Source organism: Anguilla rostrata, chromosome 4 (assembly GCF_018555375.3).
Source record: "Anguilla rostrata isolate EN2019 chromosome 4, ASM1855537v3, whole genome shotgun sequence".
Classification (NCBI taxonomy): domain Eukaryota; kingdom Metazoa; phylum Chordata; class Actinopteri; order Anguilliformes; family Anguillidae; genus Anguilla; species Anguilla rostrata.
In genome coordinates, this window is record NC_057936.1 from 48,874,304 (window position 1) to 48,895,696 (window position 21,393).

General features: G+C 39.2%; 1 protein-coding gene across 1 annotated transcript in view; it reads left to right on the forward strand.

The window, feature by feature from the left end:
- The window catches only part of LOC135253533 (XK-related protein 4-like), a 75,117-nt gene that overhangs the window by 41,169 nt on the left and 12,555 nt on the right, over window positions 1-21,393 (forward strand). The window contains exon 2 of the mRNA XM_064332920.1: window positions 5,147-5,346. Within this exon, the coding sequence (XP_064188990.1) occupies window positions 5,147-5,346 (200 nt within the window). The remainder of the gene's footprint in view (window positions 1-5,146; window positions 5,347-21,393) is intronic.

Below are 21,393 nucleotides of genomic sequence, written 5' to 3' on the forward strand. Positions count from 1 at the left end.
AGTCCATTCCCGGCCTACAATCAGTATTGCCAATAGTGATTTCAATAAACTAATCTCAGTTTGCACATGGCTACAATTTCATCAATGTTGCTTAATTTTTTCTAGTTTCAAATTATGCAAGACCTTCAATGTAATGCTGAGGCCACCATCTTGTACCAGGGGCCTGTTCATCTCTTAGAAGCCCATACAATGTAAATTAAATTGCAGCAAAAGTTTGACAAATCCTTTTAATGTGGAAGCGCATGCACTGAATTGAACATGTTCAGAAACAGTTCATTCCGATTAAGCATCAGTGCAGATACTTCCCTCATAATAAGATTAATTCATTGTTGGGAATTAGAACAGAGAAAATTGGCAGTGGGTGTAGTTTCAAAGGGCGAAGAGCAAGAAGCTACAGAAGAAATTGTCTCTCCTTTTAAAAATGAAAATGCAAGACATGCGAGCTCTCCTTACTCGTTCTATCACCATGAGAGGATTGGACTGTTTGCCGTGGGCAAAACTGGAATAGAGTCACAACAGAAGTAAGCGCTCACTTGACTTGACACATTTACATGTTCTGTATTTGAAGTATTGGATGTGTGAAGTGCAGAAGGAGTGGGACATAGAGAGTTCTCTTTCATACCCCTTTTCACAAAAAAAGCTGTGACCAAGCTGGCAGAAGCTGGGCCCAGAACTACCTCTTTCAGTGTTTTTCTCCTTTGTTTTAACAATGACAAAACTGGCATGGTTCTGCGCATTGCAGATTCCACCCACAGATTGCTCGTGTTTTGGCCAGAAGAAGTATTGGACAGATAATTGGGAAAAGAATAAATTAGTGCTTAACCCTGGTGCCCCCCACCCCAGAAAAAAAAACAATATAAATTGTACAAATGTCAAATCTTCCAGATATGAAAAAAATATGAAGTGAAGAAGTGCAGCAGGGACTTAAGTGAGATGATAACAGTGACATGCTCACTTCTCTTAAAGTTTATGCTAGCTGCAAGTTAAAAATGCAAAAGTGAAAAATAACTTTAAACCATTTTTTAACAATAAGCCAGAATAATTACCTGAGGCTAACTGTGCACTGTTGTATAAATGTTACATGGAAACAGATCATAGGAACTGCATGAACTAAGACGAGAGTGGAGAACCCACAAAAATGAATCTGGCATGCTTGCCCCTTTCCACCAATGCAATCATATTTAATACTCTTGATTCATATTCAAGTGATTCACATGAATCCTTACAAGACAAAAGAAAGTTACACACTCTTCTAGTCTATCCACGCCTTTTATTTCAGCAATTTTTTTCTCTTACCCTGAAATAAAATCGAGAAACGTGAAGTGCTGTTCGGCAAGAGGTGCATGAGACTCCTTTTATTTGGTAATATGCACCATTACTTAGCACCTCATTCAACTTGGGTGTGTTTTCCCAACTTTCTTGCGTTTAATGAAAACTTGTACATTTTTGTGTAAATTCTGGGTACCTTGAGTTGCTCCTGTGAATATTTAGTTTTATAAATAATCAAATGTTGAATATGTTTCTCTTTCCTACCAAAAATAAATGAACAAAATCATTCATTCTGTGTTCAGAGATACATAGTAGGTCTATTTTTGTGCACAGGGGCCCTGGGACAGGACTAAGAATGAGCAATATTGGAGTTTGTAATTTTAAAAGAGCTTTGGCAATACTATCCACATGTTTGTGTGAAGACATGATAGAAGTGTGTGTAGTGTATGTGTGCAGTCAGTACGAGCACATCAGGGGCTTAGATCTGGAGGGACTGGAGATCTGATTGGGCTAAACCCTCTCAGAGTGGGATCCAACCATGGTGAGCGAGAGAGCCGTGACATCCTGCTTCCTTATCCGCCATTCAGGAAAGCTGCGGGGGAGGCAGATTCCCACCCTCCCTTCCTGGAGCTCAGAGCCAGACCTCACACTGTGTATGGCCAAGTTAGACAGATGAAACGAGGTGTTATCGTGCAATATGGGTTTTTCATTTTCTGAAATCATTCAATACCAGCGATCCACTTCCCTGCACAGGTATTTGTGCTTCTTTATGACACATTTTCAGGGCAGATTTAACAGGCAAAGGATGCCTTTTAGGTCACTGTAGCGATCCATTTTAAGAGTAACTGTAGGAGATTCAGCTATTTGTCCTGTACGACTATACCCATGCTTGGATGTCCTCAGGGTCTTTGCGCACGGTCAGCGCTGAAGTGTGTAAAGTTGATTTCCCTCAGATGCTATCAGGTAAATTGGCACTGAACCTAGAATTAGGCAGTGTCTATCTAGGAGACACACACTGTAAATATATCAAACTTCATTCTAGCACTGGTAGACTTCCTAACACATTCTTATTCAATGGTGCAGGCTAAATGCAATTCCAATCATTTTGCAGTACTCAAATAGCCCTAGGATGAAGCAGGATTATGCCTGAGGCTCAATCAGGAATACGTCTGAGCCTCAATCTTGGCTGTTTCCCAGACTTTCACTGCAGGGTGACTAATATACAGTAGACTTCAATGCTATATTTAAACACCTAATTTAGAATCTCGTTGCTGTAAAGGTGTGCATGATATGTAGAAATTCAGCCGCTATTTTTTTTTTTTTAATTGGAAATTAAATCACATTTATTGAAAATATACATAATTAGCATGAAATTGCCTGCAGCCTTTCCTGAATGCTTCCATTTTTAAACAAGAAATAAATTAATTCTAGTATCTGCTTGGAGGTGGGAGGGGATCAGGGGTCTAATGAATGAGCCCCCCCACGAGACACACAGGCACACACACACAACACCACTACCAGCAACAGCCTCAAGGTTAATGATTTAGTTGCCATTAGAGTCACTCAGCCCTGTAGTTAAATGATTTAGGTGAATGGCGCGTACTTACAAAAGGAAGAACATTAAGCCAATTCTGCAGCAATTTAAGAACAGCAATCTAAGCAAGATAATAATACATTTATACCTGTACAATGAAACAGCATGAATTCTCGCCTGAGGTATACTGCTGGAGGACCCGCTGCATTCAAACCCTGTAAAATGTGTCTAACACATAACGGTGACATTTACGGAGATCTTTACATATACTTTGCTTCAATGCATTATTGTGTAGAATTTAAATATAGTTTAAACATAGTACTCAAGGCCATTTTTAATAGTACTGACCCCGAATTAATACTTTTGGGTTTGTCTATTTATCTACTTAATAAAAATTATGCATATCATTGGGCACATCTGTTTAATGCATTCAGCATTAAAACATACAGTTACACCTGTGTGATACCTGTTTTGTAGCTCTCATTTTATGTTAAGTGTTATTTCTTCCACCATAATTTTTAATATGTTAACACAAATTAAAAACTGTACTGTGTAATGAAAAATTGTTTGGACTGTAGATAAATCAGTTTAGTTGTTTGTGCTTGTATGGCATACTAAGTAATATTTCTATCTCTTTAGATCCTCTTAGAACTCTTTTTTCATGCTTTTTCTTTCACCACTCGCTCCCTAATTTGAAATGTCCAATTGTACCGAAAAGTGGAAACCCCTGTTGAAAACCTTGGCACTAGAACAATGGTTTAACAGGTTGAGCCACCCAGCAACCCCTCTCTCTGTAATCTGCATGGTCCCTGAGGCAATTCTTGCTGTGTCACCATGTAGGTCAAGCCTTGTCAGACCAGCAAGGTAACTTGGGTAAATGTCTACCACTTTTATCCTCAGACCGGGGTTATTAAATGGGTTATTAAATGTAGTGTGACATTTTGAAAATATTTTTAGATTAAAATAAAATCTGCGTAGTCACAATTGGCATATAGGTTGTCTGAAGTCTGCAGTACAGCATCCTTTTGAATATTGTTTTCATAGCGGCTTTGCGGCAAGGTAGGCAATGTATTCCTCGGGAATCTGAATATAACAAAACTGAGCCAATGATCAAAAACAGTGTTCAATGAATTGCATGCAATGTAATATCTCATGCTATTTGAATGTAAAAGAGGCACATAATGCTTTGTGAACTACAGTCAAGCACTATCGATTAAGCCTCCGTTCAAATTCATTTGAGCCCCAGAGGTACTGAAGAAGACTGGGACAGCACATGCGCGCCACGCCTTTAAAGAGCTGCATGTTCCAGAGCTTCTTTTAATTCTTTGTTCTAGCTGAGAGCCCGCCGTGGCTCAGAAGAGAAAGAAGTAGGCTTTCAAGACAGCTTGAGTCCAGGGATGAACTTCTCATCTCAGTGTGGGGGGCACAGCGTATATTTAGAATCACCTGAAATGAGCTTCGCTCGTCCGTAAGCCTCCGAGCCCAATTCATTCTCTGAGCTCCAGAAATGAGAAATAACTGCAGGGCATTTACATTAACTACTGTGTGTGTGTGTGTGTGTGTGTGTGTGCGTGTGCGTGTGCGTGTGCGTGTGTGGGTGGCACAGCTTGTATGAATAGTCAAGGTTGTGTTTAGGCCCGCGTTTGTAAGTATGAGTTTGGTGTTGCCTCATTCAGAGTTTGTTTTCAGTGAGATTTAACAGTATTCCTGAAACCTATGCACTGTTTTAGATACTGTCTGTGCACTTGTTAAGGACATTCACTCTAATGCCGCTCAATGCATGCGTTCAGTGCCAACTTTTAAATGCCATGGGTATTCGAAATATGCACCTAGAAAATATGAGGACAGAATTTAACATCTTAACATTTGAGACTTAAATTAAATTAAAGACATTCCAACAGGGTATTCCTCTGTCTCACTTGCTTAATGAAGGTTTGACAGCTGAAGCTGATGTAATTATGCGTTTCATGCACGCGGACTTGCTCACTCACTCACTGATTCGCATGCACGTACACGCACATGCACACACACACACACACACAGACGCACGCACAGTCAGTCTACTATTTTTTTTGGCTCAGCACATTGACATTCATGCAACACAATCTGGCCCCCCACTTCCAGCTTAGCGCCTTATCGCTGTCTGCTGGATGGGCATATAAATTCAGTCATTTACAAACATACACAGCGCCTGCCAAATTGTCAATGTTTGAAATGCAAGTGCAAGCACTGGAAGTTACCGGGAGATTTTGTCATATAGAGGCTACAGAAGATCCCCTGCAGGTTCTGTGGGAGACACGTTCTGAAACACGGCCCTTTGCCTCCTTTCCCCCACGTGTGCAGGTACTTCCACACCATCTACCTGGGGATCCGGAGTCGGCGGAGCGGGGAACACGATCGCTGGAGGTTCTACTGGAGGATGGTGTACGAGTACGCCGACGTCAGCATGCTGCACCTGCTGGCCACCTTCCTGGAGAGCGCCCCTCAACTCGTGCTTCAGCTCTGCATTATCATCCAGACGCGCAAGCTGCACGCCCTTCAGGGTAAGAGCTCTGGGTCACAGAGAGGCCAGATCTCTCTCTGCTAATCTGCTCCGCAGGGTCCCTGCTGCAGCCCTGCCTGCCTGCTTCCTGCAGTATTATGTGTACACACAGACACACACACACACACACACACACACACCCCCATGTATGCACACACACACACACACACACACACACACACCCTCCCCCATGTATGCACACACACACACACACACACACCCTCCCCCATGTATGCACACACACACACACACACACACGGAACACTGCATCATGGTTTTAGTGCAAGGAGCATTCGTAAGCGTCTCTTCATAGTGAGAAGTCCCTTAACAAAGCAAGAGTATTGGGCCCACAAGACACTGTTCTCCTGGAGGCTCAGGCTCAAGCTGCCTTTGAAGCAGTGCGGTTCAGTGGCAGCTGTGGATTAGACTGACCTGTCAGAGAGCTGCTCAAGCTGATCTGAGAGAAGCCCTGCCTTCGGGGCATGCTGGTCCATTCTGGGCTCTCGTCCTGGGAGACACCGGGGGGGTCAAGGAGACGCTTGGCACGCCAAAACCGTTTACTGACTCACTTGTTTCAGGAACTGCTGTCACGTGGCAGGTATGTTTCTGACAGAAAGGAGAGAGTGCACGGAAGCAGAGCACTAGAAAGAGAAGAGTGACATCACCACAAGGGTGATGAGAATAAATGAATGCACTCATGCAATGCTCTTTGAGCTTTATTCACACCAGTTATCCAAAAACATTTTCTTTCCTCCACAGTTAAATCTGACTAAACCGAGAATAATGTTAAGGGAATGAGTGTAACTGAATTTATCTTCATCCTTAAAATATATTTGTATTGCATCACAGGTTGAAGACTATCCTTTTGCTCGATTTATACAGGTCACCTCAAATACCTTGTGAAACAAGACAATTATCCATTTTAAATACAATTAATTAGCATTTAATTACTTTGGATAATATGTTAAAATTACATATTATGGAATATTTGACATAATGAAAAGGCTCAATACCCATGAATACAAAAGACAATCTGTACACTGGCCACTACTATGATGTGTCTTTAAATAAAAAGTTGGTCCACCCCACCCAAAAAAATTGAACAAACTGCAGATTGACAATAGCAGCATCTCCTCTTGGAAAAGAGTCAGCACCAGAGTTCCCTCTGTAGTACACGGAGAACGAATGCTCCTGTATAAGTTTCATCCTTCCACATTTTACACAGAATGTATACCCATCGGGGGAGCAGTGAGTCACGTTTAATATGCCTGTCTGTGTGAGTCCAGCCACGGTGGGAGCAGTAGGGCGCTTCCAGCCCTGCTGTTGGCTTATGCTGTTCATGTGTCATCTTCTATCTGCCCCCACCGCACTCACTGCCTTTCATTTGTATGGGTGATCTGCTGGACTCTAGGGTCCGTCTGCAGTTAGGAGACAGACCTGGAAATGCAAGTTTCCTCTGCTCAGCCCCAGCTTCTGTCCTGCCCCACACTGTGCGCCCTGTGGCTCAATTAACACATAGCAGATTTACAGTGCACTGTTTGTTATCTAATATCATATTAGCGCTGATATCAAATGCTCCAGCCGAGTATGATAACGGCCTCACAGAGCATTTTCCTGTTGCCTGCAACCGGTGGTAACGGCGAGCCATCTTTCAAACACACGGTAGCCTCAGCCTCATAGCCACGTTTAATAATTCTGCTGGGTAATCTGACCGGGCCACTTCAGTTCACCGCATCCGAGGGTCTGGGTGTGACCGCACCCCTTCTCTCTGGATCCCATCGTCACGGATCACTCAGTGCAACACGGAAACAGGTCAGAGCTTTTCCGTGCCTTCATGGAGAATGAGGGGAGGATTTCAGGCACTCATGAATTAACATTTGCATGAAATGTACTGTGACAGAATAATGTGGGTGGCAAGTGGAGGAGGAGTTAATTGCCCAGAAAATCTCATAGCCTGCCCATCAATGGCCGATTTCCATTTTGAAAATGGTACGAAGGGGGAATTCAGCAGGATCTATAGCTCTGCTGGAACATCCAGTGTGATGCCACTGACCTCTGTCTGACTTACCACTTAGTCTCATTTATTTTTACTTAGCAGCTGTCTGTAAAAGGCACAGACTTCCATTGTTAAATATTGCCGCTTCTCATGGATGATGATATTTCGTCCATAAAACGAGGTCAGGAGCCACCTTCTGTCCCCAAGGGTCATTTGGCCCCTGCTGAGAAAAAAAGAGTTCATTACTTTCTGTTTCATTTCACAGCAGGCACCTTTCGCAGGGAATTCAGTTCATGCTAATAACTGATAGGAACCGATTGTGAAGCCAAGAAAGATCTGGCCTTTGGCGTGGAAAAATCTCCACATGAACAAAATGAACAATGGTGAATCATGTAGATAAATACACACATATATATATATATATATATATATATATATATATATATATATATATAAGATAACCCTCTCTTAATAATACATATTTTCAAGGATTTCATGAAGGATACATTTCAATGTAAGCTAAATAATAAATAGCCCAAGAGAGTTTAATTATTCACTCAGCACATTCAGATTCTCTTACTTTAGTTGGTAGTGGACTATCAACGGCATATCCCATTTCAAAGCCATTCTATATCCAAAACAAATGCCGTCACTAAGGCTTTAAGAATGCACTGAATGATGGTACTTTCTGGGTGTTGTATTCCTCTGTAAGATATTTATGACAAAAGTGATCACGAGGGAATTTTCATGGCCCTACGTCTAAACTATGGAGAAGAGCAAATGCTGTTCATTCTTTTTGATTCCAGTATTTCCTTTGAAGGGCTTCCTATGTGTCTGGGGACTTGCCTCCGGTGGCGTTATGGTGTTATGCTGGACATGTTGTGTCCCTGGCACCGCCACAAACTAACAGACTGGCTCTGATACGGAGAGAATTCCAGAGCAGCAGGAACATCCTTTTTACCTGAGCCAGTCCGATCAGTCAAGGCCTGCTGACTCATTCATCACACTTCTGCTTCAACTGACAGCTACTGAGTCTGAGGCATTTTTACATTTTATTTCAATGTTTATTTATTTTGCTCTTCACTTCTTTGACTGATTTTTTCTCCGTTTATTTGTTCACCTGAAGAACATTTGTTTAACAGTAGCTTGTCATGAGTAATTTGGAAAACACATTATTTATCCCTTTGCCCAGTTGCTGTGCATAAGTTCCATACAACAAAATGTGCATTTCATGTGCAGTATGCCCCTTATTGCATTTGTTGATTATCTCCTCAAGAAAGGTACCATTGCGACAGTTGTTTCACACTCAACTCAAGTCAACTACACATACAGTGTTCCTACAGTTTGTGGCCTAGTGGTCTTTCTAACCTACAGAAGAGGAACATTGCTCTATTTATCCTGTGGTTCAGCAAATGTCAAGATGTGTACCTTTGTACCTGTACACACACACACACACACACTGACACAAAGAGAGAGAGGACAGAGGCCTCTGCTGGCTCCTGATATAGCTGAGTCACAGCTCTCCATGTGACACGTGCAACACGCAGGGTAGCATGTCATCACCGCATGTTGCATCACTGGGCTGTTGGGATCTTGTATTTTCATTAGTGTAACTGAGTTGAGACAGTGTAGGTACAGGTGGTTGGGGGCATGTAACATTGTGAAAAGTATATCTATTTGCTATAATGACGTACATAATCAGTTGCATCCCGTTGACTTCTTTCATTACTGGTGACTCGTTGATGTGGTTATATATAAGCATTTGCCTTCTTAACTACTGTTTTATTTGCTAGTTTCTGATGTGCGTGCTACCATTTGTTCCACACTAGTTCCACATGAGTGTGAATGTAAGTCAAGCACATCTTCCCTGATATGACACTTCAAAACAGTACACTTTTGTCTGGAGGCCAATCTGTCACATTGTAAGCTACGAAAAATGGGGCTTTGTAGTCATGCATGACAACATTATGCTTAAGTATTTTCTTTGGGTTTGAGTTCAGATCCTTGAGGGACAGGCGGGATCAATTTGAATGAATCCAGTTATGGATGACTGAGACCACGAAACAATGTGATTATTTGTGACTTTCACCACTTAAGAGCGCATTTTTCCAATGGTCCAAAAGGAATTTACTGCCAAGAACACAGTAGCTGTAAATGTTGTTATTTTACCTTATTACCTAGAGAGTAAACTTTTGAGAGTAAAGTTTAGAAGTTGCTCACTTGCATAAAATGGCATCATGGCCAAACCTAATACATATTTTGCTGCTTTGTGAGAGAGAGGAAAAACATATGCTTTCAGTACCATATTGAAGCTTATTGATGGTTTGAAATTTTTTTGCATGTATTTTTATTTTTGTAACAGAGTTCAGTGGTCTTATGATTTCCTTCTACAATTTATTTTCACAAGGTAACATGAATATTAGTCATGAATGCTCTTAATCAGTTGCCTATATCCAAGTAGTTTATTGATTGACGCGACACATTGTTCCCGATTTTAAAGAAATACTGAGACATACAGTATGCAGTAGTTATAGCACTGAACAGCTATAGAATCATCTATTGCTAGCTACAGAATATTTAAGTGTAGAATATAAGCATTGCCAGTTGTCCTGGAACCTCCATCTATTCTGCATGTAAATTATGTAATGATATATAAATAACATGATGCACGGACTGTCCCTTCATATTGTATTATTTAAATGAGAAGTGTGATAAGATAACGCAGTTAAATGTGTGTACAATAATGATAACACTCAGTGATATTGGTAGAGGCTTTCACTTCTTAGTTAAATGAAATGCTGAGAGTTTTGTCAATAAATTATATTTCTCCAAAGTTATTTCCTACGACTCAGTTATGATTTTCACAGTATGATTAAAACAAGAATTGTGTCATACAAGCCATTTTAACTCAGGTCTGCAAGTTGGTGCGTAAGTGAAAGAGTTATAGACTGCTAAGCAGTGCAGCATGAAATAAGGCCAAGCTGGTCAGTCTTATAGGAGTGTCTCTTTTTTTAGGTATTCTCCCCCAGTTACTTTAGCATTAGTAACTGGGGAGAATATCTAAAAATAAATAAATAAATAAAACAGAGAGATTAACTAATCACCTTGTGAGCGATTAGTTTGCTCCAAGAATCACCGCAGTTGAAGTGTGTGCACGCTGTCTGCATGCCTGTGGCTATTTTACACCCTACAGTCCACACAATGCTACAGGAGGGAGCTAGCATGGATCAGAGGGGTTGCCATATCTCTCAGTGATGGCACCTGGATGCCTACAAGCACTTGCCACATTGCCAGAAGACCCTAGCCAATTTACAGCCACCCTTCCACAGTCAGAATGAGGTCAGCTATGCTCTACTGCTTTGAACTCTTGGCCATAGCCTGCTGAGGCTCAAACCTGATTATTCATGAAACATTTTCACATATTCAGGATAGTCATGCCCAACATTATCAACTGTACTGTATTGGTGCAACTCATATTAACTCATCCTAGTGTGTGACTTAAAGGTATATTCACTGTCTTGAATCCTTAATAGCATTATATTGCACTTTTCCTGTTTTGTAGTGAATTTTTCTTTGTGGATAGATTGTGGACTGATAGATTTAGCAGACCATCGGGACAATCAATGCTTTACATTTCTGCTTTTGAAAGTTTATTAATAATATTAGTGCTCTCTTGGAGCAGGTTTTCACTGAATAGCTGAACAGTAATTTTGGCTGACTAACAAATGACAGATTTTGTTCCAACCCCTGCAGTCTTGCAAGGTGTTCCTTTGATGATGCTGCCATGATTGGTACATAATCCTCAGCTCACAAGGGAAAATGAACCATTCCATGTGTTGAATTGATCTATCAATTTAGAAGCCAAAGAGATCTGGCTTTAATTTCATTTCCACAGACAGCCGAACAGATTTAGCTTTTATTCAGTGTCCTTTATGTTAACATCCTAATAAACTATATATATATATATATATATATATATATATATACATTTGTGTGTGTGTGTGTGTTTGTGGTTTTGATATTAGAGCATTCCATCACTTCCTGACTGCACATATTATTTAGGGTTCTTAAGGTATTAAGGGACAATACATAGAGAAGAAAATAGCTCCATTAACGGAGCCTTGGGGAACTTTTGTACTGGCTGACTAGTTTATTAAAACTTAATTCACAAAGGCACAGATAAATTATTATGACAGCCGTGTCACAAGTAGAAAGAGAAACAATACATCATTTTTGAGAGAGCAGTATACTCTTCTTTACCTTTATAATGAATATTTACTGCACTGCACAATGAGAGAACTTCTTATGTTATAATTGCTGATTCTTTCAATGCTTAATGGCATGATTGAAAGATATGGGAAAACTATATATCTTGCATAAATGTTTCGTATTTTTGTTGTGAACTATTATGTGTAGCACTGCTGTGGGTCAGCATAAAAACATTACATGAGAGCTTCTGTGTAGTCACAGTGCTTAATGTTATATTTAAAACTATGTAGAGCATATGGAAAAATGACTAACAACTTTGACTAATAGACAGCAAATTAATTGCCATTGCACGGCCACGGTTCTTTAAGGAGCAGCTTTCTGAAATGTACCCAGAAAGTACACAAATGTTCTGCTTGGTTACTAATGAGTAACTCACTACAATCAAAAAAGGTACAAATGTATTATCTATTGCTGGCTAGGGGTACAATTTTATGTACCTAAATGGTACCACCCCGGTGACAAGCATTTGTACTGTTTCAGGCACCTTTTCATATGTTTTTTATGAACCTGGACACGCTTTCAGAGATGAAGATGATGCTGCGGTTTGCTGTGGTTTACATAACCACCCTGCCAAATTACTGCAGCCTATCTGCGAAGATGCAGAGAAGAGCATTACATCACCACCTGACCACACAGCCCAGGAGCGACGATGCTCATCCATGGCTGCTTTGCTCAGAACCTCTCGGGATGCAGAGAGCATGCATGCACACGTAAACACACAGATACACACAAATGTACTCACACATACACACACACACACACACACACACACACACACACAAAATGTACAGACAGACAAAAATACTCACGCGCATGCATGCACGCGCACACACAAACACACACACTCACACACACACAGACTGAGAAGCAAGTGAAACAGCCCGTGGAATAAGAATTACAGCCCTAGTCTCCTGCCACTGCTCTGCCCCACCAGTTAATTACCCTACTTCAGAAAGTAGTGATTAAATCCTTTTATCCTTCTCCACCACCTAATGGGCTGGCTATAATTTATTAACTGGTTAAAAAAAGAATAAGTACAGGGAACCATTCAATATTTACCAAGGGTTGACTGTGTTGTGGGTAGCAGTTATTTTGGAATTATACATGTTAAATACTAACGTTTATATCGCATAAAAGTGCGGATTCGTCCCCGGCCCACCATGCAGTGTGCAAATCTCTTTACACACTTATAAATGCATGTGCAATGTTGATCACAATAAAATGAAGCAAGGTTTATTGTGTTGACATTTCCAGTGGAAAATACTGAACGTTTCAAAGATAAAAATGATTTTTTAAAGCCTTTTTTAAGGGCATTACATACATGTTGCCTTCACTTGTGACAAATAGCCAGAGTATTGTTGTTTGTGCTTTTGTCATATACTAGCATGGGACTTTGAAGTAATTATAGAAAAATTACCACTGCTTTGAGAAGGATTATATAATAGATTGTATAAACCTTTGCTTTGTGACCTCTTTTCATCTGTTACATTTAATTTGATTTTGAGATGCTAAAGCTACTTTATCTCATGCTAAATTCATAAAAGTCCAAAAAATATCAAATAGACATTTTTTTGTGTTGCTAACAGTGTGTATGAACTAGATTAAATAACATGTACGATTTTGAGATTTCATTTCAATTATATTCAGTTATACATGGCATTAAACCCTGCTTGTGTTACACTTTCCTATAAACTGTATGAGTGTGTCAAATTGAAGTATTACTAATTCATCCACCAGTCACAGGACAGATTTATCTGTAAATCTCAGTGAGTCATAAGCATTGTGGTTCCCATGTGATCTACTGTTTGCAGGATGGTTCCAAAAAGGAATAAAAGGAGATTATTTTGCGCTATACCTAGGCTTTGCTACTCCCCAGAAATGATGTGTAGATACTGTAGGAGTTTATAACAGTGCTAGAGAGTTTATGTGAACCACAAGAAGCTTGTGATAGTTTGCTTCCACGTGATCTAATTTGTTGGCTCCCTGTTTCATTGTGTTAGCCTTTGTGGATTCTTACTTCTTAATTCATGAATTTCAATATCAGATGGTTAAATAAGGTTGAGTTGAGTAAACATGATACTTTCATTCTTGTGCCTTCTTGAGGTTGTCTGTTGTCAGCCTGTTACTCACGAGGGGATATCTCACATACATTCAGAGCAATACAGAAACCATGAATTGCAGGGGGCAAATGTGTCCTGCCCAATGTCTAACTCACTTCTAAACCCCTGCTATAAAGGCTACATTTGAGCTCAGTAAATTGCTGTATGTGAGACATTTCTGTTCACTTTTGTATTTTATTACAGCAGTGCAGAGCATGAAGCACAACAAAATATGCAAAGACTCCGCATTCCTGACTTCCAGCTCTTGCTATTGCTGTAATGGCAGAAATACAAGCAGCGTATTTTGGGAGGGGCTTTCTTTCGTTTTTGGAGATAAGGTCAAGAAGCTGCCCAGCATTGCTTTTGAAATTTTGCAGAAATAGAACAGTACACCATTCATGCAGTGTTGGTGCATGGATGCAAGGTTTTGTGAAACAAGCTGCTCTTTGCTTAGGCGCACTCTGGAGGAGCATACATTATGTGAGAATATTCAGAGAAAACAAATACAATCATATGGACTTTTTAAAGATGATCCATCTGTCTTCCATTGACTTAAAAGTGTCACACAGTATAGGTTATTTTCTGTTTTATAGCAATAATTTCTGTATGAGCTCAGAGAGCATCTTTTTGAAAGCACAGACAGAACAGGCCCTCTTGAGACAGGAATTACTGCCTGGTTGTAAAATTACCAGTATGAGATTATGATTCTTAAGATCCTGTTTCAGTGTTTTGAGAGTAAATGCTCATAAAAGACCCTGGCCGTGTGCCTGAGAGAAGCTGGCCCTCTATATGACTTCTTACCTCAGTATTATTTTGCACTTTTAAAAAAAGCTGTTTCGTCTCTGAAATGTGGTGCTTACCTTAAACTATGTACATTTTATTACAGTTATGTTCACTGAATTGAATTGGGAAAGGTTTCATAAAGGATATCTTATATAAAACCAATTCAGATTATAAAGATTTCCTGACACTTTGATTGATATTTCTTGAAGATCAGTTTTTCTAAGCGAGTGCACTCCGCATGAAAGCTCCCCTTTAGACTAGAATGTTGTGCCATGATAAAGTAGATGCCTACATATTTCCAGGCATCAATATGACTAATCCATCATAGCAGACAGCTGCCCTTATTGTTTCACAATATCAAGTTTTGTATTATCTAATTTAATGGTTTTGTATGCGAAAACAAATCCCCACAAATCAATCAGATTCACTGGCGTGTTTAACTTGAAACATTTCATGAAGCAGCTATTGTGTGTTATTAGTACATTTGGATCATGAGCTACCTGAAGTTAATGACTATCTGTGGAAGACAGGAGCTTTTGATTATGGACCTGTATGCTTGCACATTTACTGTTCATGTAATCTTATCTTATTAGACATAGTAGAGAATGGAATGGATAAGCTGTCTGTAGGGGTGTGTGCAATTCAGGTAATAAAATAGACACAATACAATTTATCCCCCACAGCTGATACAGTATGCACATCATAAATTTAAAGTTACTAGGCAAATCTAGAGGGACCAACAGCAGGGATGATTTACATTTGTTTCAATAATCATGCTGCATTCCTATTCAGATTTTAATATTAGTTCAAGTTGGGCAGACAGAACATTTTTCACTTTATGTTGGTTTATTTTGTCTGGTTACTGCTAAGCAGAAAATAGTAATGCCCCTACTCACATACTGACTAATTGAAGGGGTGGTTTTCAAACATGAATGGCAGCACATTCATGTTTAGATGGTGAAAGAGCACTAATTAGAGGAATCTTCAAACGAGCCACAGCCCATAAACAATGCCTGTGTCTTCTTGCCTTGTTTTTTTTTTCTTCTAATTTCAAGCTTCATAAAGGCAATTTACGTCATCAAGACTACTTCTTAATTTCATCATTATTATCACCTACTGCATGTTTTTTTATTTGGTTGAATTTAGTTTTCACACCAAAGGTTTAGGTTTTTGGCTCATCAGAGGGAAAAAAAAAAGTTAATTTAAAAGCATGTCCAAGAGAGGTAACCCACTGGTTTTGGAATATGTGAGCAAATAAAATGAAAATGAGAGTGAATTTCTGCCAATGATGATAAGCATAATGTGCAATATTTCTGTCCTTTCTGATGTAGCAGCACTGAAGAGAAAAGGGAAAAGCTGTTTTCTGAAGCTTTCCAATATGGCTTTGAAGTGAAAGTAATTAAAGAGCATGACAGTCAGCCACATGTTCATGCCTGATAACAATGTAATGGACTGTAATGGTCCCTAGTGTTAAAGGGCAAGAATCAGGAGATGTGACTAAACCTGCATCCATCTTATTTAAAGTATTGACTTTCTCAAGTTTGCAAGCCAACAATGTTGAATGTGTTCAAGTTTGGATAACTAAATTGATGAGTGTTGAAAGCTGATGCTGTAATTTCAGCCCACCTGGTTCCAAACACTTAGTCAGGAGAATAAACTGCTCACCTAACCCCAGTGGTGACTGATGTGTGCTCTGATTCTCAGGTCAACCCATTCTTCTGTGCCGCAGTGACATTTCCAAAGCATGTCATTACAGAAATAATACTGCCATTATCAGATGAGGATGTGGCTTGGTCGAGACACGCTCCACTGATAATACGCAGGTTGTTATCTTAATCACAAGGCACTTGAATTGGCCTTCTGATTATTTATATACATGCAATTTATTTCATGCCGATGCATGATTCTTAAGAAAGATTTTGACCAAATGTAACTCTTGAGGTGCCCCTTTTTGCCCTTTTTAAACGCGATGTGTCCCCTGGTAGTCTGAGTGCCATGCTGTACTGCCATTTGAGCCATCTCTCAGCTGCGTTTTCAAACTGATAGCAAGTGACCACAGGAGTAGCTGAAGTGGACCTTGGCTCATATTCCATAAATGCAACTAACACAATTTCTTTCTCAAATATAACCTTAGAAAAAGGTCAGATCAATGCATCAAAAGCCAAATGGCTGCTTCACACAAGTTCTGTTTGTGATTGTATTGTGGTCGCTGGGGTGTGTGTGTGTGTGTGTGTGCATGCGTGTGTGTATTTGTGTGTTTATCTGCATGCATGCATGTTTATGAGCTTGCTTGCTCTACAGTTGTGTGTCTGAAATGAAGATTTTGAATGAAATAACCACAGCCAATCTCTCTTCATAAGGCTTTGGTCACATGTCCACATATGCAACATTCCTTTGAACAGAGGAAATCCTACTCGGTCTGCTCGTCTACTTACAGAGCAGAAAAACAGGCTCCGTCCTGACAATACAGACATCTGCACAATAAAGCATGTTGCAGAGACATTACAACTCCCTGGTCTGCTGTTTTTCTTTTTTAAACTGACATTGTCAAATAAAAGTAGGGCATCTTGAATGCCATGATTTATAGGCGCTTAGTTTCATCATGACTTTTATTATGGACTTTGGTACTGCTGTCGCAATGCCCCATGCATGTTTGAATACATAGCTTTTTAATTAAAAAGAAAATCTAAATATTAATGGGGAAATGTGGTTTGGTTGTTTGTAAAAAGGTGTATATAAAATTTGGTTCACAAATATGGTATATTGTTATTAGTGTAGGATACCACAGTATAGCTGAGATAGTTATCATACTAGCTGCCACAATGTTATATATTTACTTTCAATTATGAGCAAAACTGAAATGAAAAAGAAATCCCATAGTGCTACATTATGGGCCTAAAAATGAAATTTAAATGCGATATACAGATTTACAGATGACTGCTCACCTTTTATAACACACAAAACTGATGAAAAAACAACAACTGAGCATACAAACAAATCAACAAAAGGCAAAAAAAGCAATTTGAATCTGTTTATTAGTGTGAGTACTTTTGGTCATGGATTTAATTAGTCTTTATTTGTCTTACACAAATTGCAACTTGATGAAAGTTCACATTTTAACCGTGTTTCATATTTTAAGTGTTATAAATGACATTCCAATATACTGTATTTTGGCTATAATTACTTGCTTCAGTGGGTATAATTACCCTCTTTCTTGTGGAATAACCTTTCTAGTGAAACCTTCTGCTGTAAGTTATCATTCACTGAAGAATTCTGCTTTCTTGCCATTTTTTATTTTTTATTTATTTATTTTTGTTATGCAAAACTGGTTGAAGTAAATGTTTGTTTGGGGAAATCAGAATGTTGCAATATTATATAAAAATAATGCAAAGTTATTCATTTATTTCAATGAATAAATCACTGAAGCAGAGTATAAACTTAAAAATCTTTTCTAGAAAAAATTTAGTTCAGAATTGTTGTTCTGCAATGCAGGCTATGCATTTAATGCAATGTTGTTCTAAAATGCAGGCTATACATTTGATGTAATCTAAGATGTCCCCTTTGGAAAAATGTCAAGGTGGAAAATGTGAACAGAGCATCTCTTTTAATTTCCTGATATGACTGAGAAATTATTTGGAACTTGAACATGTTTTAATCAAGTTACAGCACAATAGTTATCTGTTGTGTCTGTGGGTTAAAATAGAAAAGATTTTATACACAGTGGGACATCAGAGATAAACTTTATAATTATGGAAAATTGTACATTATGAAGTTCTCTTATATCATTAATGTGAAATGTGAGCATTTAATTTTTCAGGACAAGCAGCTTTAATGAAACATTGGTCTTATTTTTGATTATTAGGTAAACTAAATATCTTTGCAAGAAAATGAGAATTGCATATTTGAAAAAATCATAATGTAACAAACGATTCCAATCAATAAAGGATTCAAATTATTAAAATTTTTGTATATTTAACTTTCAATGTTATAATATTTCCTTTCCAAATTTCCTTAATTCCTAATGCATTCATGTCTATACTGTACGCTATGTGTATTTATTATTATTATTATTATTATTATTATTATTATTATTATTATTATTATTATTATTAATAATAATAATAAGAAGAAGAAGAAAGAAGAAGAAGAAGAAGAAGAAGCCTCCACCACCACCACTATCATCATCATCACCATCATCATCATCATCATCATCCATTCAAATATTTCAAACAGTACTTAAATAAAAGTGAGGATCCTACCAAACGTGTCAGGAAATGTATCTTCTTCAAGTAAAGAGGTAAGGAGGGTAATATAGTCAGGGGTTCATTATTCAGTTTTGGCTGCAGTCAAGGTAAGTGTTCAGCTATCTGGCATCACAGGCAGGTTCAGGGGAGGTTTGTTGTAATGACAATCAATGAAAAGGATCGCTCTCTCTAATTTCCTTCCCAAAATGGTCTTGTGGGGATTGTAATGCGAGCAGGCATGGGGATGAAGATTTACGAGGAGCTACTCACTGGGGTTATTGATGATGAGGTGGAATAGGCTAAACCAGGGTCAGGAGTGACAGCTCCACTTGTTTTCATTTCCTCTGTGTGCTTTTCCCCTCTCTTAAGAGGTGAATAAAAGAAGGAGTCTATTTGTGTATTATGCAGGAAGCCTACCTCCCACATACACAGCAGAGGTAAAGCAGATGTGCTATTTATCTCCACTATAAATTGCGTTTCGCGTTCAGTCCTGTTAGAGAAGAAAGGGAAAAACATATGGGCTATGGACCTGTGCTGATTGATCGCTCCTCCAGAAAGCTGCTTCCAGATCTCCATATCGCAAAATAAATTAGCAAAGCAGGCTTGATCTCAGCTTTTCAGCCTTTAATGTGACATATAATGAATGAAAGCTCACCTCGCTGTGTATTTTTTTCAGCTTCCATTCCTCTGTTTGGACTAGTTCTTCTGCCTCAAGCAGTGTTTGTTTTGTAATTAAACCTTCTGTTTGCCTGCTGCTTTATGCAGCTGTGGATATCATCCTTCAAACACAGATTGCTGTGTCACAGAGAGAAACTGTTTCTACACTCAGGTTAAACCATAAAACTGTTCTTTTATGTGCTACTTAAGTAATCTTATTGACCATGGAAAAAAACATGTTTTTGAGACATGACTAGCAGCAGCTGGTCAGCTGAAAATTGGTGGGGTGGAAAACTTCCCCTTGAACTGACTATTGAACTCGACCTGTTTGCAGTCATTTTCCTTAATTATCAATACAACCATTAATTCTCAAAATATACCAACCCAATACCATCGGCTATAGCTCTCCTCAATTAGGCTATTTAGAGAGAAAAAAATGTATTTTTATTTGCAGTGCAAAATTTCACACATTTTATTAACAATATTTGTGGATGTATATAGACCTCTTCCTTCTCTGCATTCACACTCCATGGATTATCCATGGAAAAGTTCTGCAATGTGCAGATTTTGTTACAGCTGGTTATGCTGAAAGCTAACACGATAGTTAATAGTGGTGCATCTTTTTTTTCATTTAGTGTACTTGTCATTAAAACATATTTTTCTAAATTGAATTTATCATTTAATCTCCATAACATGATGTGAAGAGATGTGTATTACTTATCAATTGATTAGTCAAATCGTTGGCACATTTGTTATTCAAGAATTCATAAAAAAGGTTGAGACCAATTATCAGTTTAAAGGAAAGTTTTCTACCTTACCAATTTCCAGCTCACCAACTGCCGCTAAATGACTGACACAATTAAGATTTCAAAGCACTCAAGCTGTGCCAATGTGTACCAAGTACGCTTAATTATTCATGACTTACCACTGTGTTCATGTGAAGGCATGTGATTTATCAAATGTTTTTTTTAAATTATAATTATAATGATCCAAATTGAAACCAGCTAGTCATGCTAGGTTCCCACATCTGGCTAACCTCCCATGGTGTGTGTGTGTATATATATATATATATATATATATGTGTGTGTGTGTGTGTGTGTATTACTATCTTAGAATCCTGGGTGAGGACTTCCTGTGTGGAGTTTGTATGTTTTGACCGTGTCTGCGTGGGTTTCCACTGGGTACTTCAGTTCTCTTCCAGAGTCCAAAGACATGCAGTAGACTAATTGAGGAGTCTAAATTGCCCATAGGTGTGAGTGTGTGACTGAATGGTGTGTGATGTGTGTGCCATGCAATGGATTGGGTCTGTTCAGGGTTTATTCCTGCCTCTCACCCACTGCATGCTGGGATAGGCTCCAGTGTTGGCCCTGTTCCTCCAGTGGAAAAGCAGCTTTTGTTCCTCTGTTCCGCAAAGTTGCTGCTGCAGTGGAAAGGGGGCTAGCGTAGATATTTTTGTCTTTCTGCGATTGCATTTTCATTGAGCTTGGCAGAAGTCGGTTAGCTGCCCATGCAGGGGAACTCACAGGGGAAATTTGGCTGACATTGCACAAGATGCACTATGTCAGACTGCTCCTCTCTGTCCAGGCTATGGAGAGGCTAAAGTGCCATGAATCTATAGAAAAATGGTGTTTCATTGTGGTGCTAGTTTTCTCATCTCCCGTAGCGAACGGAGACTGTTTTGTAAGCTGCTTGTAAGCTTTTCCATATCCAGGGCCTTGGCCTTCAACTTAAGCAGCCAGTTTAAAGGCCAGCTTTACATACAGTGTATACAAATGCATTGTCGTGAGCCTGGGTGTAATCCAACTTTTGGAGCGATGCTGGTGAAACTAAATGGATTGTGTTATTCCATGCAGTGCCTGCTGAGAGGTGAACCTCCTTTTCTGTCATCTCTCTGCATTTAATGCCTGGGGAGCCTTGCCTGGGGATGAGGCAGCAGTAATTCTCAGCAACCAGGGCATTGGGAATCTCTCAAAGGAAGACAGGGAATGGCTTTAGGAATG